This window comes from Caenorhabditis briggsae, assembly GCF_000004555.2.
Source record: "Caenorhabditis briggsae complete genome, chrV, whole genome shotgun sequence".
NCBI classification, from domain to species: Eukaryota; Metazoa; Nematoda; class Chromadorea; order Rhabditida; family Rhabditidae; genus Caenorhabditis; species Caenorhabditis briggsae.
This window is the reverse complement of record NC_013488.2, coordinates 17,535,779-17,551,600: the sequence shown is the minus strand read 5'-3', so window position 1 is coordinate 17,551,600 and position 15,822 is coordinate 17,535,779. Positions and strand designations below refer to the sequence as shown.

At 34.1% G+C, this 15,822-nt stretch overlaps 4 protein-coding genes across 4 annotated transcripts; 1 reads left to right on the top strand and 3 right to left on the bottom strand.

The window, feature by feature from the left end:
- Positions 1-450: 450 nt before the first annotated feature.
- Positions 451-2,051, bottom strand: CBG27305 (the record flags this gene model as incomplete). The annotated part of the gene is made up of 2 exons (XM_045238473.1): positions 451-640; positions 1,327-2,051. The coding sequence occupies 2 exons, from the start codon at positions 2,049-2,051 to the stop codon at positions 451-453; spliced, it is 915 nt and encodes a 304-aa protein (XP_045100115.1).
- A 1,840-nt stretch (positions 2,052-3,891) lies between these two features.
- Positions 3,892-6,061, bottom strand: CBG18572 (the record flags this gene model as incomplete). The annotated part of the gene is made up of 4 exons (XM_002638323.1): positions 3,892-3,945; positions 4,165-4,309; positions 4,716-5,185; positions 5,660-6,061. The coding sequence occupies 4 exons, from the start codon at positions 6,059-6,061 to the stop codon at positions 3,892-3,894; spliced, it is 1,071 nt and encodes a 356-aa protein (XP_002638369.1).
- A 1,262-nt stretch (positions 6,062-7,323) lies between these two features.
- CBG18573 lies at positions 7,324-7,881 on the top strand (the record flags this gene model as incomplete). Its single annotated transcript, XM_002638324.1, has 2 exons — positions 7,324-7,655; positions 7,842-7,881. 2 exons carry the CDS (start codon positions 7,324-7,326, stop codon positions 7,879-7,881), a joined length of 372 nt encoding a protein of 123 aa, XP_002638370.1.
- Positions 7,882-8,742: 861 nt separating this feature from the next.
- On the bottom strand, positions 8,743-12,514 carry CBG18575 (the record flags this gene model as incomplete). Its single annotated transcript, XM_045238472.1, has 4 exons — positions 8,743-9,152; positions 10,455-10,552; positions 10,693-10,946; positions 12,317-12,514. 4 exons carry the CDS (start codon positions 12,512-12,514, stop codon positions 8,743-8,745), a joined length of 960 nt encoding a protein of 319 aa, XP_045096520.1.
- Between the last annotated feature and the right edge of the window lie 3,308 nt (positions 12,515-15,822).

Here is a 15,822-nt window from a genome sequence, read left to right as displayed (position 1 = left end):
ATAAAACGGCCAAAACCGCGAAAAAATCGAGAAAAAGGAAAAAAATGAAACAAAAATTTTGCGAAAATATTTATTGTTGGGTTACGGTAGCACTCGTTTGCCGGCTGTGTTTTCGAAAATTCTCCTTGAAATACGGTGGCCTAACTTGTGTGAAAATTCGGCCACAACTCCAATTTTTTTGCACAAGAATAATAGTAATGTTCAAAATGAAATCGTCTCGAAAAATTTTCGAAAAATTCCTCGAAAAATTTCTCGAAGTCGTGTCGAAAGGACACACTGCTCATGACCTGAAAATTGGGAACTGGGTCCTGATACCCAGGACCGAGGACCCAGGTGGAGCTCCATGACCTAGGTTTTCAGGTCATGGACTAGATTTCAATTCTCTTGTCATGAGCTAATTTGAAATATTTTTTTAAAAATTTCTTTATTTTTTTAAATAACGAAATCAGATCAAAACCTTTCAACCAAATCATTATTCCCATCGATATTCTCCACATATCCACGTCTGAATGGAATCCGAAAATAGGTTCCGACAGTTTTTTGATATTTAAATGATCGAAAATAAATAATAAACGGACGAAGAATTGGTCCAATTAATGCGATTGTATAGCCAATATTTACAGGAATATAGGGAATTATTCTGAAAAAAAAGATAATTTGAAAATTCGAAAAAAAGAATCTAAAATTTTGATTTTTTCGAAAACTTCTATTTTTTTGAAAGTTTTGGAATGTTCACATTTTTTGAAATTCCAAAAAAATTAAAATTTGGGCCGGGCCGGGTCTTGACCAAGTTTTTGAAGGCCCGTCGCAAGTAACACTAAAATTCTAAGAATCAGATTTTCAAAATATTCGGAAATCAGAAAAATCAGAATTTCAGAAGTTCGGAAATTTAGAATTTCAAAAATTCAAAAATTTCGGAATTTAAAAAATTCAGAAAATTTGGAAACTCTAAAAGTTCAAAAATTCAAAAATTCAAAAATTCAAAAATTCAAAAATTCAAAAATTGAGAAAATTCAAAAACTCCAAAACTCAAAAATTCAAAAATTCTAAAAGATCAAAAATTCGAAAATTCAAAAATTCTAGAAATTCAAAAATTCAAAAATGCAGAAATTCAAAAATTCAAAAATTCAAAAATTCAAAAATTCAAAAGTTCAAAAGTTCAAAAATTTAAAAGTTCAAAAATTCAAAAATCCAAAAATTCAAAAATTCAAAACATCAAACATCGAAAATTCAAAAATTCAAAAGTTCAAAAATTCAAAAATTCAAAAATTCAAAAATTCAAAAATTCAAAAGTTCAAAAGTTCAAAAACTCACGTTTCTCCACACCTATTAACCAAAAATTCTATCAGCAAACCCATATTTTTCGGTCCAAAAATGAAAAAACTCAACAAAATCGAAAAATGCAATTTTCGAAGTCTCTCCGCATCATTTTCATATTTCTTACAGCCCAAAAAAATCAATAAACTCAAAGTAATCAAAAATGATAGAACTAAAGAAATTGTTTCGATACCGTATGTCAAAAACGCAATTACAGTAATCCAATTTCGATTTTTTATATAATTCTCCAAAGAATTATCGATTTGACATGGTTTATACGGTAGCTGTAGAAATAGATAAATTTGAAAAATAATAGAAAGCAGAAACCAAAAAATCAATAAAATCGATGCGAAAATTGCAATTTTCATGGTATTTTTTGAGTTGCGAAAAACTACAGTAACCCCACAAGCTGCAAATCCAAGAAATCCAGAAAATTGAAAAATTCCAGATATGATATATTCAAAAAAGGCATCATAATAGTTCAAATAAGTTCCACAAATCAAATGTTCCGTATAGAAAATAATTAACCAAAATTCGATAAAAACTACAGTAATCGATTTGAGCAAGTCTGCTCCACTGATAAATGCGAGCATTTTGAATTGCGGGAAGTTTTTTGAAAGAACAAAAATGTTTAAAAAATTCAAAATTGTTGAGAAAATTGAGAGAATTAGGGTTGGCCAGTCTCGGAGATATAATGGGGTATAGTAGGAATCCGGGACTTTCAGATTTGGCATTTTTTCTGAAAAATTTTAATTTAAAAAAAAAGAGAAAATGCGTAAGTTTTGACATTTGAATATTAGAGAAAAAAAAGAGAAATTTAGGAAAGGAAAATTGAGAAAAATGTTTAGAAGTTTCCATAAACACAGGTAAAATGCGAACGGGTCCGTTACGGACGCTTCGCGTTCGCGCGCGGTTGAAATAGGAATCGTATGCGGACCGCAATCAAATGTTTTATTGAGTTCGCAATCGGATCGGATACGGAGCTCGCGAACGGACAGGATACTTAAAAATCGGAATCTAGGTCATGAAATGAAAAATTGAAATCTAGGTTACGACAGCTTCCTCGCTTTTACCCCGTCCGAAAAACAAAGTTTGAAAATAACAGATCAAAAATGGAAAGGACTTTCCGAACAACCTAATATAACAACTCGAACTTTTGAAAATATTCGAGTTTTCGGGAAATTAGAATTTCCAAAAAATATTTTTAAAAAAGAGAAAAAAGCAAAACATGGAAGTTTTGAAAAAAAAAATTCATTCTGAGAAAAAAGCACGGCAAGGATTTTCAAAAATATCAGGAAATTCGATTACAGAAAAATCAATTTTCGAGAAAAAAAACACACAATTCGCAAAATAAGAAATAGAAGATTTCTGAAAACTGAATTTTTTAGTTTTGAATTTTCTAGTTTAAAAAAAAAATTAAATCGAATTAAAATTTTCAAAAAAAAATTTTTTTTTTCAAGTTAGATAAAAAAGTTTTGAAATCATTCTAGAAAGTATTTTTCCAAAAATGATGTTATTAGATTTCCTTTCAAAACCAAAAATTATATTAAAATGTTAGGGGGGAAAAATGGCAAATAACAAAATAAATTACATGCTATTTCTCACATTTTCTCGAAATTCTAATCGCAAAAATTTAGAGAAATCAGAAATCACAGAAAAAATAATACTTATTAATAAAAATATTTTTGAGTTAAAGGAGGCGAGACACCAAAAATTTCGGCTCTTTTCTAGTTTAGAGGTCCCAAAAAAGAATAGAGGTCCGAAAAAAAATTAGAGGTCCCAAAATAAAATAGAGGTCCCAAAAAAGTTTAGTGGTCCCAAGAAAAAATAGTGGCCCAAAACTTAAAAATGCACAGATACCGGAATAATGTACTAAAATTTGAATTGTGTAAGAATTTAAAGTTTTGAGGTCTTATAGCAAAATAATTGTTGATGATATATTTTATACTTCTAATAGGCTTAGGAATGCATATTTTCTGACAATTATCTAAGCCTGAGAGACAGCATAATCACGGAGTGATTACTGTATTGCCCAAATTTTCCTCATTGTAAATCGGGTTCATCGGCAAGATGCGAGAGAATTGGAGCTAAAATTGTTAGGAGTAGTCATGTCATCCTATAAGACCTTAAAACTCAAACTACTCGCACAGTTCAAATACTAGTACATTATTCCAACATCTGCCCGTTTTTCGTATTTTGGACCTCTATTTTTTCTTGGGACCTCTAAACTTTTTTGGGACCTCTCATTTTTTTTCGGACCTCTAAATTTTTTGGGACCTCTAAACTAGAAAAGAGCCAAAATTTCGGGGACAGTTCGGGGGACAAAATCGCGCCGCGCTTATGTAGACCATCGGTCGTCAGGCGCCTTCGCGCCCCCGTAGCTCAGCCGGTAGCAGCGCTGTACCCCTGAGCTGCCTGTCATGAGTTCAACCCCTCTTGGAGGTTCTCTATGCAAAATATCAGGAAAACTTTTTTTTGGTGTCTGGCCTTCTTTAAAGGAACTCCAAAATTACAAAAAAATAACAAAAAAAACCCAATAATTTTTTTTATGAATTCGAAATTTATTTTAAAAAATCAACTATAATTTTCAGCTTCACTGACAGCATACTGGTTAGATGGAACGATTCGCTGAAAATTATTTTATTATTGTGAAACCTGTATTAGAAGGGCCGGCTCGTCTATTTTTCCAAGGTTTCCCTCCGGAGGGCCCTTCTATTACAGGGACCCTCCCATTAGAGGGAGCCCTTCTATTTTTCCGGCCAGGTTCCTTTTTAACAGGGGGCCCTTCTTCTACGGGGGTCCTTCTAATACAGAAAACAAAAATTTTGAAAAAAAAATTTAAGTTACCGTGTTACTCCTTTCGCAGAAATACATTTTTTTGGCAACATCTCGATATGGTGTGGACATAAAGAAGCAGATGAATAATTGAATACTTGCATTTATTGTTTGAAAAATTACCATTGTTGTCATTGCCAATGTGATAAAAAATCGTCTGGAAAATTTTGAAAAATGTTATTTTTTGAAAAGTTTGAATTTTCGATTTTTTGGAATTTTTGAATTTTTGGATTTTTGAATTTTTGAATTTTTGAATTTTCGAACTTTTGAATTTTTGGATTTTTAAGTTTTTGAATTTTTTAAATTTTCGAATTTTTGAATTTTTGAATTTTTGAATTTTCGAATTTTTGAATTTTTGAATTTTCGAAATTTTGAATTTTCGAAAAACTGGAAAAAAAATCATTGAGCTGATTTTTAAGATATTTTTGAATACCGTGAAACCTGTATTAGAAGGACCCCTCTAATTGAAGTGTCCTCCTAGAGACCTCACGGAAAATAGAAGGGCCGGCCCTTCTAATACAGGTTTTACGGTAATTAATAAAAAGGTTTTTTCAAAAACCCACGGCGACCAAAAATCTGAAAATCGTATCCACAAAGTGTAGATTATCATTGGAACTCTTGCAATCACAAATGAAAAAATGGTCACAAAAATCAATCCTTCCGTTCTCTCGCCTCTTTCATGCTCTTCTCGATTTTGTAATATTCGATTTTTCGCTCGTTTCCTCAGAAAAATCGCCAAGCAAACTGTACAGAAAATGTACATAAAGGCCTGCAGAAATCGATCGATTTCATCTAGAAAATTGAAAAATTCCAGAGCTTCATGATTTTTTCTTTCTCCAGCCAATGTGTATTGTGGTTTTGTGAGTATATGTCTTGGAAAATCACACATAAAGAAGTCTGGGGTTTTCCTGATGTTATAAACCAAAAGATAATGGGCGAAACAGTAGGAAAATCCAAGAAATGCAAAAATCAATAATATCAAATAGGCCGTCGATGGTTTTGATAGTTTTTCCGACCAAGAACTCATGGCAAACTGAAAAGAAAAGACATTTCTGAAGTAAAATTGCTTAAAACCTGTATTAGAAGAGCCCCTTTAATAGAAGGGCCTCTTTAAAATGTGTTAAATTCAAAAATTCAAAAATTCAAAAATTCAAAAATTCAAAAATTCAAAAATTCAAAAATTCAAAAATTCAAAATTCAAAATTCAAAAATTCGAAAATTCAAATTTCAAAATTTCAAAATTTCAAAAATTCAAAAATTCAAAAATTCAAAAATTCAAAAGTTCAAAAATTCAAAAATTCCAAAATTCAAAAATTCAAAAATTCAAAAATCCAAAAATTCGAAAATTCAAAAATTCAAAACATCAAAATTTCAAAAATTCAAAACATCAAAATTTCAAAAATTCAAAATTCAAAATTTCAAAAATTCAAAATTCAAAATTTCAAAAATTCTGATATAGTGGCCTGACTTTTGCAAGTTCCGAGACGGGAGAAAAAATCTACAGTACCTTGAGTGATATAATTCTCAAAAGTGCCATTGCAACTGTCATCCACATGACCATAAAACGAGAAAATATTGTGAAGAGATTTGTAAATATTGAAGCAATACCAAATTCATAATAATGTAAGCCCGAACAATAATCATCGTCGTTATATTCAAGAATATACAAGATATCAGCAGCGAGAAGAGAAAATAATAGAATTAAATCGAAAAATGCAATCATTGCCATTATCAAAAAAACGGAATTCGATTTTAGCGATTTTTGTGTCAAAATCGATAAATGAATTGAATTTGTGATTAGGCCAAAAATCGATACAATTATATTCGCATATCGAGCGATTAGGTCGAAAAAGAATGAGAATTCGGCTTGCTCAGTAACTTGAATTAATTCTTGTTTTGTTAACTTCATTATTTTTTTTTTGGAAAAAAACTGAATTGGAAAAAATTGAGTTTCAATTTTTGAAAATTATTTTTTCGGATCTTTGGGTTTTTAGAAAATTGGGGGGAAAATAAAATAGGTGTTAGAAAATTGGAAATATTGGAAAACCTATGATTAGAATTTCGGCCAACGCCCACAATAAGGTTTATTCATAATTTGAGGCTTTGGAAAAGAAAATCACATCACTTTATTTGTTTTCAGAAAAACTCAAACAATTATTTCATATTGTCGAATTTTGGTTGGGCAACGGGGCTCCCGCTTTTACGCGGGAGCCCCGAAAGCGAGGGCGGGGATTCACCCCCCGCCTCGCCTGTCGAAAAACAACTTTGTTTAAAGAATCAGTAACCGAAGTTTTAAGATTATTTTACGATTCAGGGTACCCAATTAGGCTACCCTGAAATTTTCAAGTCAATTGGTCCATTCAGTTACGCGCAATTAACGCACCCGGGGGGCGGGGATCGCCTTTTTTCGCCCCCAAGCCAACCCTAGTCGAATTTAATGACCTAAAAATTGAAATCTAGGTCATGACCTGAAAACTAAAATCTAGGTCATGACGATAAAAACCTTTTATTCTCATATTCAGAATTTCAGAAAAATATTACTAATTTCTTGAAAAAAGTTGAGAATTTCTATCTAGTTTCCAATGTTTAATTTTCCCTTTCCAATGTGCCAATTTTCTTATTTTTTCCCCATTTTACACCAGAAAAACAAATCAGAAATCTAACATTTCAACTCGTTTCTTCAGTAGAAAATTCGAGATTTTAGAATTTCTGAATTTCTGAATTTCTGAATTTCTGAATTTCTGAATTTCTGAATTTCTGAATTTCTGAATTTCTGAATTTCTGAATTTCTGAATTTCTGAATTTCTGAATTTCTGAATTTCTGAATTTCTGAATTTCTGAATTTCTGAATTTCTGAATTTCTGAATTTCTGAATTTCTGAATTTCTGAATTTCTGAATTTCTGAATTTCTGAATTTCTGAATTTCTGAATTTCTGAATTTCTGAATTTCTGAATTTCTGAATTTCTGAATTTCTGAATTTCTGAATTTCTGAATTTTTGAGTTTCTGAATTTCTGAATTTCTGAATTTCTGAATTTCTGAATTTCTGAATTTCTGTTTTTTTTTCTAGAAATTTGACAATTTTTGTTGCCAGTTTTTCATTCATTCTCAATTTTTCTGCATGCTATCTCAAGTACAGTATCGAAAATTTTTAATTTTTCAGGTTCCCAAAATGTATTCAGAAGCAGCTCTTCCTTATTTAAATTTTGACTATAATTCCCGTTTTCTTACTGTAGTTTTATCAATTTTCGGAATAATTTCAAATATTCTCCATTTTTCAATTTTGATCAAAAAATCATTACGAACAAGTCCCGTTTTTATATTTATGGCTGTGATTTCAATTTGTGATATTTTCCAATTATCAATTCAAATTTTCAATGATATTTCCCATTTAATCAATTTCAAAAATCCTCATTTTTGTCTTGGATATTATACTTATTGGGGTACTGTACTCCAATTGCTCATCCTATTTTTCTCCTCCTTTTTCATTTCAATTTCCAATTGGTTGGCAGTTTTAATGGCATTTTTCCGGGGTTTATCCATTAAATATGCGACAAGCTCTCGATCGGAAACTCTATCAAATCCAAGTTTCGCTAGAAATTTGACAATTTTTGTTGCCAGTTTTTCATTCATTCTCAGTTTTTCTGCATGCTATTTCAAGTACAGTATCGAAAATTTTTAATTTTTCAGGTTCCCAAAATGTATTCAGAAGAAGCTCTTCCATATTTAAACTCTGACTATTATTCCCGTTTTCTTACTGTAGTTTTATCAATTTTCGGAATAATTTCGAATATTCTCCATTTTTCAATTTTAATCTCAGAAGTATGTCATCTTTAATCTGTTGATCCCCTCTCACAATATCTCTTATCTCATGAAAAAGTTTGATCAATTCAATTGAATCCCTGAATTCGGAAATTTGGAAAAAAAACATTTCACATTTCAAAAAATCTCAATTCAGATTTTCATAAGTCGAAACTTTCGAAAGTTGAAATTACTAAAAAAATTGATAGTAAGAAAATAAAAATTTCGAGCATTGAGCAATTTTTCACTGAAAACATTGAAATGATAATTTCAATATTCATGAATGCCTCTTTTATCAAATCGATGGCCTAGATATTCCAATGATTATATTTTCTGCAATTCCCGACTCCGAAAAATTGATTCTCAAAAAGTTTTTTTCCTAAAACATTCATATTTATTTATGTTAAAACCCTTCGAAAAAGCAAAAATAAATAATTAACGAGTTGAATACATTTCGGATGGAATTCAGATGAATTCGGTTCCAGTCTTTTTTCCAGTAGTTTTTCCAGTTTCGGTCTTCTTGTTCTTCGTTCCCTTGTTCCTTTTCTTTTCCTTTTTCTTTTTATCAGTTGTGCTCTTCGTTGGAGCTCCCGTAGTGGTTCCAGTTGTTGCCTTCTTTCCCTTTTTCCCTTTCTTCCCATTCTTCTTTTTCTCAGTTGTGTTCTTCCTTGATTCTCCAGTAGTGGTCCCCCTTCTAGTCGTTGATCCTTTGGTCTTTGATCCTTTAACATGGCAAGATATTGTGCCTATATCTTGTGCTAAAGTAGGAAAAGTACAAGTCTATGATGCATCATCTTTTATTCAGAGTGAGAGGTGCTAGATAACACGACCTCTCGCTGTCCGCAAGTGCGGAAGAAGTGAAAAGAATCACGTCTGGTGGTGTGTCTCTCCCCCTTTCCTCATCACTATTCACTATACACGTGCCCCGAGTAGAAACACGATGTAAACTGATAGCAGAGAGATAGAGATCATGGGAGACGCAGAGCGTATGCCATGACAATCCATTTGTTTTACCATACGGATCCAAAACTTTGTTTTTTTTGCCCTGTCTGCATTTCAAGAAACAAATGAGACCACCAATGAGAACGATTGTTGCGACGGATGCTCCAATGATGATAGGCACCAAATTAGAAGATTCCGTTGTGGATGTTGACGTAGTCTTTGTTGTACTTGTCACATACTCGGTACAAATCGTGTCACCTAAAGAAACATAATGAAATTGTTTCACATTTTTATATAATAATTTTTGTCTATATATCTAGTTTCCTGTAATGGATATCAAAAAGTGATCATTTGACAAAACGTTACTGATAATATGATAAACATTTTTCCAGTTGACCACTTTTTGATATCTTTTACAAAAAATAAGATATATGAGCTCAAAGTTGGCGGTTTAAGAAGGGGTACTTCAATTAAAGAAACTCACGATTGTCTCCTCCATCGGAATTACAATAGATACGCAATGCTCTCCCCAGTCCATCATGACATTGCTTCCTGATATTCAGAATTTCTTCTTGTTGCAACTGTCTTGGATTTGTTTTCGAACTTGTCTACAATCTGCAATATCGTTTTTTTTGTGTGCGTGTTTCTTTAAAGGTGGTGTACGGTGAAATTTTTTATTGCATCAAAATGTGCAGAAATGCATGTAGATTGACATAAAAATAAAGAAAAAGTTCAAAAAAATTCCTTCATCGAGAAAAACGCATCGAAAAATACGCTGAAAGCCCTTAGGGACGAGGTTTTTTCTAGGCCGCCCGGTGAGTAAAAGCGCGCGAATTCAAACTTTTAAAATTTTTTCGCTCGTTTTCACTGTTTTTTCAAAATTTCCGATGTATCTGGAAGAAAAATTGACAAAAACCTAGAAAACTCATGAAAAAACCGAAAAAAAGTGAAAACGAGCGAAAAATTTTTGAAATTTTGAATTCGCGCGCTTTTACTCACCGGGCGGCCTAGAAAAAACCTCGTCCCTAAGGGCTTTCAGCGTATTTTTCGATGCGTTTTTCTCGATGAAGGAATTTTTTTGAATTTTTTCTTTATTTTTATGTCAATCTACATGCATTTCTACATATCGTCAATCTACATATCGTAAGAAAGTGAGAGCAAGCCGTCGGAAGAAGGTGCAGTGGCTGAAAAAACGAAATTGGCTTCCAATGCGGATTTTCCATCTGTTCTTCTGGATACGACCAATGAATATGCTCATTTGCAATGCTTCCCAAATTTGCTATTGGGGTCTTCTCTCGATTGAACTCCACGTGTCCAAATATCGATCGAAAAAGAAAAGAAAAAAAGCGTTTTCTCGTTAATGTATGCCAGATGACACAGATCCCAACTTAAAGGAACACGGAATATTGAACTCTTTTGCATGACCCATATACTTCACGTATTTTCGATACGTAATAAATTATTAAATTATTATTTCTGCACATTTTGATGCAATAAAAAATTTCACCGTACACCACCTTTAAATATTTTTTGCGATAATTTTTCGATACCAAAACTCACCATATTTCCAACATTCCTCTTTCATATATGGGACAAGTAGTTTTTCGTAAGCAGCTGCGTGATCGTTGGTACCAAGATTCCAGGCAACGAACGCGGGTCTGTAATTTGACTGTGAATAGCGGCTTCTATTCTATTGAAACTCACGTCTTACTCTCACGAGGATCTTCAGACATAACTTCAACTTTTTGTACGTCTCCATTACTAGTGCAACTGTGCTCTATAGAAATTCGCACCACACCGAAAAAAAAGGTCGGCAGCTTCACATTTGAAGGTGAAAGTTGTATCCGATGAGTGACTTTTGTGATCGCAGTCCAGTAAATAATTTGGTGAATATGGGAAACCATCCCCATAACCTTTTATATCATATTTCCAAGTTTTGTTTTTTGGACAGTAGAACGCTACATTAACAACGATATCAGTGCAATATCCAATACTGACAAGTACGCAAAGCAGGATACCAATCGGATGCATCCTTGAGAGAATCGTTGAGTTCTGTAAACTTTTAGAAAATCCAAATATTAATGTACTCATTGATTTCTAGGCTACCCGATTGTCGGGTGCTCCGGTTTTCTGAGATTACTGGAACAGGGGGAAGTTGGAAATTTTCAAAAGTTTTCAAAAATAAAAAAATTTATGTTAGGCTCATTTCATTAGTCGGTGTTTTGAAATCGAATCTAAAATTAAAAAAGAGCAATTTAAAGGTGGGGGGACAGGAGATTTTCCGTAGTTTTTTGTAGCTAGAGTATGCATTCTACCGTCACGGTGTACAACGCTTAATGTCACTCTGCGTACAGCTGTCGTCCTCGCCTTTATGTATGCAATCGGGCGTGCGCTTTCTCTTTGCCCGCGTGGCTCAGTCGGTAGCGGCGCCGCACCCTCAATCATCGCCCTCACAAGTTCAACGAGGGGCATCTTTGAACGGAATTTCGAGAACATTATTTTTTTCATTTCCCTTCACCTTTAAAGGAGGCCAGACATGAAATTTTTCAAAATTCTAGTTTTCTGATATATGACACAGTACAGTCTGAAAATAACAACGGACACCAAACTATAACTCTCTGTTATGGGGTTATTCATTAGTATTTCTTTGCATTTTTTTGCATTTTTTTCCTATTCATTAGTGTAAAAAAATTAATTTTTTTACATTTTTTTACATCATTTTTTTTTACATTTTTTTACATCATTTTTTTTACATTTTTTTTACATTAAAATGCAGGTCTCTGCGGGACCCACCGGCCGAAAATGTCCATGCGCCTTTAAACTCCTCGTGTAGTCCTCGTGGACAAGAGCTTTTTGCAAGCCAGAAAATTGGAATGATATTTGTTAATGTTTGTTTTTCGGCCATCACACACCACCAAACTGTTAAACGAGAAGAAGACTTGTAGTTGGCGTTGAGGGTTCCGGAATTAGGCGGATGCTCAGTTGCCCAATGCTTTCCGTCCAAAGATCCGAAACATGGAATCCTTCTACTTCTCCCGAAACGATCCAACTTCTCTGCGAAACCCCTCTCCAGCGCTCGAAGTTCACCTATAGTTGACGGGAACTTGATGTAAAGATCCGCGACCGCTATCAAATCGTCAATCGTATTATTGATGATTCGACTAATCGTAGCTTGCGAAATTCCGACGTCTTTCGCTAGATAACTTTGGCTGCGCCCTAAACTAAACGTTACTGAGCGCCTAGAAAGCTTTTTATACCTTCTCTGGAGTATTTAAGGAACACGAATAAGCGTGCGGCTTCAGAAATCGGGATTTGGCGCTGTTTTTTGCGGCAGTGCTGGAGAAGAATATCAAAATGTTGCTTTTCGATACCCAGGAAATGCTGTAACATGGAATTCTACTAGGCTTCTGGTTTTATCTCACTTTTGTTTGATGGTGTTCAACGGCATAGTTCACCGTTCTCATGAATACATCGTAGTGTTCTCTTTTGATAATGATGAGATCTGTATTCGGGATTGCGGACGGAATAAACTCATTTATTAGAGCTGCTTCTTGCTGTTGTAACAACAGCAAGGCTGCTGCAACTTTTTTCTGACGTGTTTCGCGCTCGTTTGTAACCATTACCCCTGTAACTGACTCTTTTTAACTTTTGAATATTTTTCCACTCGGTAAACTTGAATATTCTAACAAAAACGAGGTTGAATCACATAGTTCGTCAATTTTCTGGCTTGCAAAAAGCTCTTGTCCACGAGGACTACACGAGGAGTTTAAAGACGCATGGACATTTTCGGCCGGTGGGTCCCGCAGAGACCTGCATTTTAATGTAAAAAAATGTAAAAAAATGATGTAAAAAAATGTAAAAAAATTAATTTTTTTACACTAATGAATAGGAAAAAAATGCATTTTTTTGCATTTTTTACAAATGAATAACCCCATTACTGTACAAGCGAAAACGCGAACGTTTCTTCCAAGCGGCGCCGACTCCTCGTTTCATAATCGTTTTAGTGGCAGTAGACGGCAAGCCCCCTTTGGTGTAGAGGTGAACGCGCTTGTCTATCAGTCGCGCGTCGCGGGTTCGATTCCCATTTGTGCGTTTTCGTTTTTTTTTCTTTTTTCATGCGACGACATCGTAAAATGGCCGAAAAACGAGAAAAAGTCGGGAGTAATTGCCAAACAAACGAAATCTAGTGTATATTGAAAAAAAATAAATGCTCGTCAAGTAGCGCGCAATGGGTCGCAATCGCACGATTTCCCGTCAGAATACATGATCTCGCCCCGAGCAAACTCCGTAGATTTTCGTGTCTGGCCTCCTTTAAAAGAATGAAACTGAACATTTTCTTGTGAATTGAGTTGTTGAAAAGAATTGTTGAGTTTTTTGATTTTTCAAGTTTTATGAAACATGGAAAAAATCGAAAAACATTTTTCTTGAGTTTAAAGTACACATTTTCTGTTTATATTTTTATTGATTTTGAGTTTTCGAAATTCTGAAATACAGAGCATTTTTATGTTATACCTGATGATAAGTGTATAAACGTCTATCTGATAATATGCAGAAAGAAGCACAGCAAGACTCGTATGTATCTTTGAGTTCTGGAAGCTTTTCGAGAATCCAACAATTCATGGATTTCTAGGCTACCCGATTATTGGTTGCTCCAGTTTTCTAAGATCACTGGAGCATGGGGATGCTGGATTTTCAGAGCAAACTTTTAAAATAAAAATTCGCCAAAATGCAGATGACCTAACTTCTCCTCGTTATGACAACCTAGAAATCTAAAATATGCAAAAGCTGGACTGCAAATAGGGTTGTTGCTGGCTGCCAGTGCCAGAGCCATGAGCATTAAAAGCCAGTGAAAGTGGCCTAGGAATCCAAAATTTAGAAAGTAAACCCTAATGTGTTTCTGACAAACTTTAAATGTTTGAACAGCGAATTGTGAAGAATGGAAAATCTCAAACAAAAATTGTGTTTTTAGAAAGGCCTTCAGAATTTTCTGAACTTTTGTACCAAGGTACTTTCGAACATGCTGAAAAAGGTTTCAGCAATATCTCGGTCATAACCCTAATAGGAACCAAAATATGGGCTCTCAAAGCGTTTTCACTACTAAATTTTGGTCAAAAATGAGCATTTTTCGAGCTTTAAAAGTCTTTTTTTTTTAATGCGAAACTCATTTTTGAACACATTTCTATCATCTGAAGTCGTTTTTAAACAGTTTCAAGAAAAAATATCCCCATGGGGTCCCCCACACTAATTTTTGTGAATTTTTGAAATTTTTTTTGAAAATGCAGAAAAGTGCTTCACACGTTCAGAAATGATGGAAACATCATTCTCACAAATTTTGGCAGCCAGATTTGGTCTATCAGCTCTAATGATTCTCCAAATATGATTATTGCTAGAACTTTGAAAGATCAAAATTTCTCAAATGTTGCTGAAAATCAACTTAAAGGAGGCCAGACATGAAAATTTTCAAAATTCTAGCTTTCTGATATATGACACAGTACAATCGGAAAATAACAACGGACACCAAACCATAACTCTCTGTTACTATACAAGCGAAAACGCGAACGTTTCTTCCAAGCGGCGGCACACTCCTCGTTTCATAATCGTTTTAGAGACATAAGCCGACAAGCGCTGTGTGGTGTAAAGGTGAGCGCGCTTGTCTATCAGTCGCGCATCGCGGGTTCGATTCCCATATGTGCGTTTTCGTTTTTTTTTTCTTTTTTCATACGACGACATCCTAGAATGGCCGAATAACTAAAAAAAGTCGGGAATAAGTGCCAAACAGTGAAGAAATCTAGTGTATACTAAAAAAATAAATGCTCGTCAAGTAGCGCGCATTGGTCGCAATCGCACGATTTTCCGTCAGAATACATGATCTCGCCCCGAAAAAACCCCGTAGACTTTCGTGTCTGGCCTCCTTTAAATGAGCAGACATATATTAAAATCACATATGTGATCGATTTTGCAGAGTTCAATTTCGAAAAGACCATTTCTACAGTCAAAATATATTGTTTTTTAGACGATAGAATAATGTCTGGCTCGTCGAAAAATCCGTGTTTTGAAATGTTTTTTAAAATTTCAGAAGCCTTGTTTTTGACATTTAAAAAACTTGGAAATTCATGAAAAAGTATAATTTGTTATCTGGGAACCAAAACGGATACCAGAAATTTGTTTCAAAAAAAGCAAAAAAAGTATTACCACAGTGGGGGGTTGAACCAGCATATTCGCTCCTAATGAGTCACCCTCTTACCACAACACCACACAACCAACGTTTTCTTCTCACGCGGAGGGCGTATAGGAAAGAGGGGAAAGAAAAGAAATCGAGGTCAAATTTTCAGACGAAGATTTTCAGCTTTCTGATGGGAATGGGACCTATATTTTTTTTGTTATCGTGTAGAGGAGGTGTCAAACTATAAGTACTGAAATTTTCAGCAAATTCCCAAAGTCTGCTTTGAAAACGTAATACTAGTAAGTCAGATTCCTTTGTGCATTAAATTTTTTTTGAAGCTACAGCACTCCTTTTTATACCTGGTATATCTGGATATATATGCAGACGGAAGCACAGCAAGACTCCAATCGTATGAGTTCTTGAGAGAATATTTCAGTTCTAAAACTTTCTCGAAAATCCAACATTTTTTATATTCATCAATTTCTAGGCTACCCGATTATTGAGTGCTCCGGATTTCAGAGATCAGTGGAACAGCGAGGTTTTTGGAGTCTTTTTAAATGTGGTTTTTATCATACTTGTAATCCGGGCCTTTGCCGGGCCTTCGCGGGCCCTGCCATAATTCCTTTCAGAATCGATATTTTCGAACCAACTAAATCAGATATGATAGAGCTCCACGAGTACTACAAAACGGTATTATTTGGAATACTGTATCTTATCTATGAACAAAGTTACAGATCATAAAGTGGCTTTTCTCACAGGGCCCGG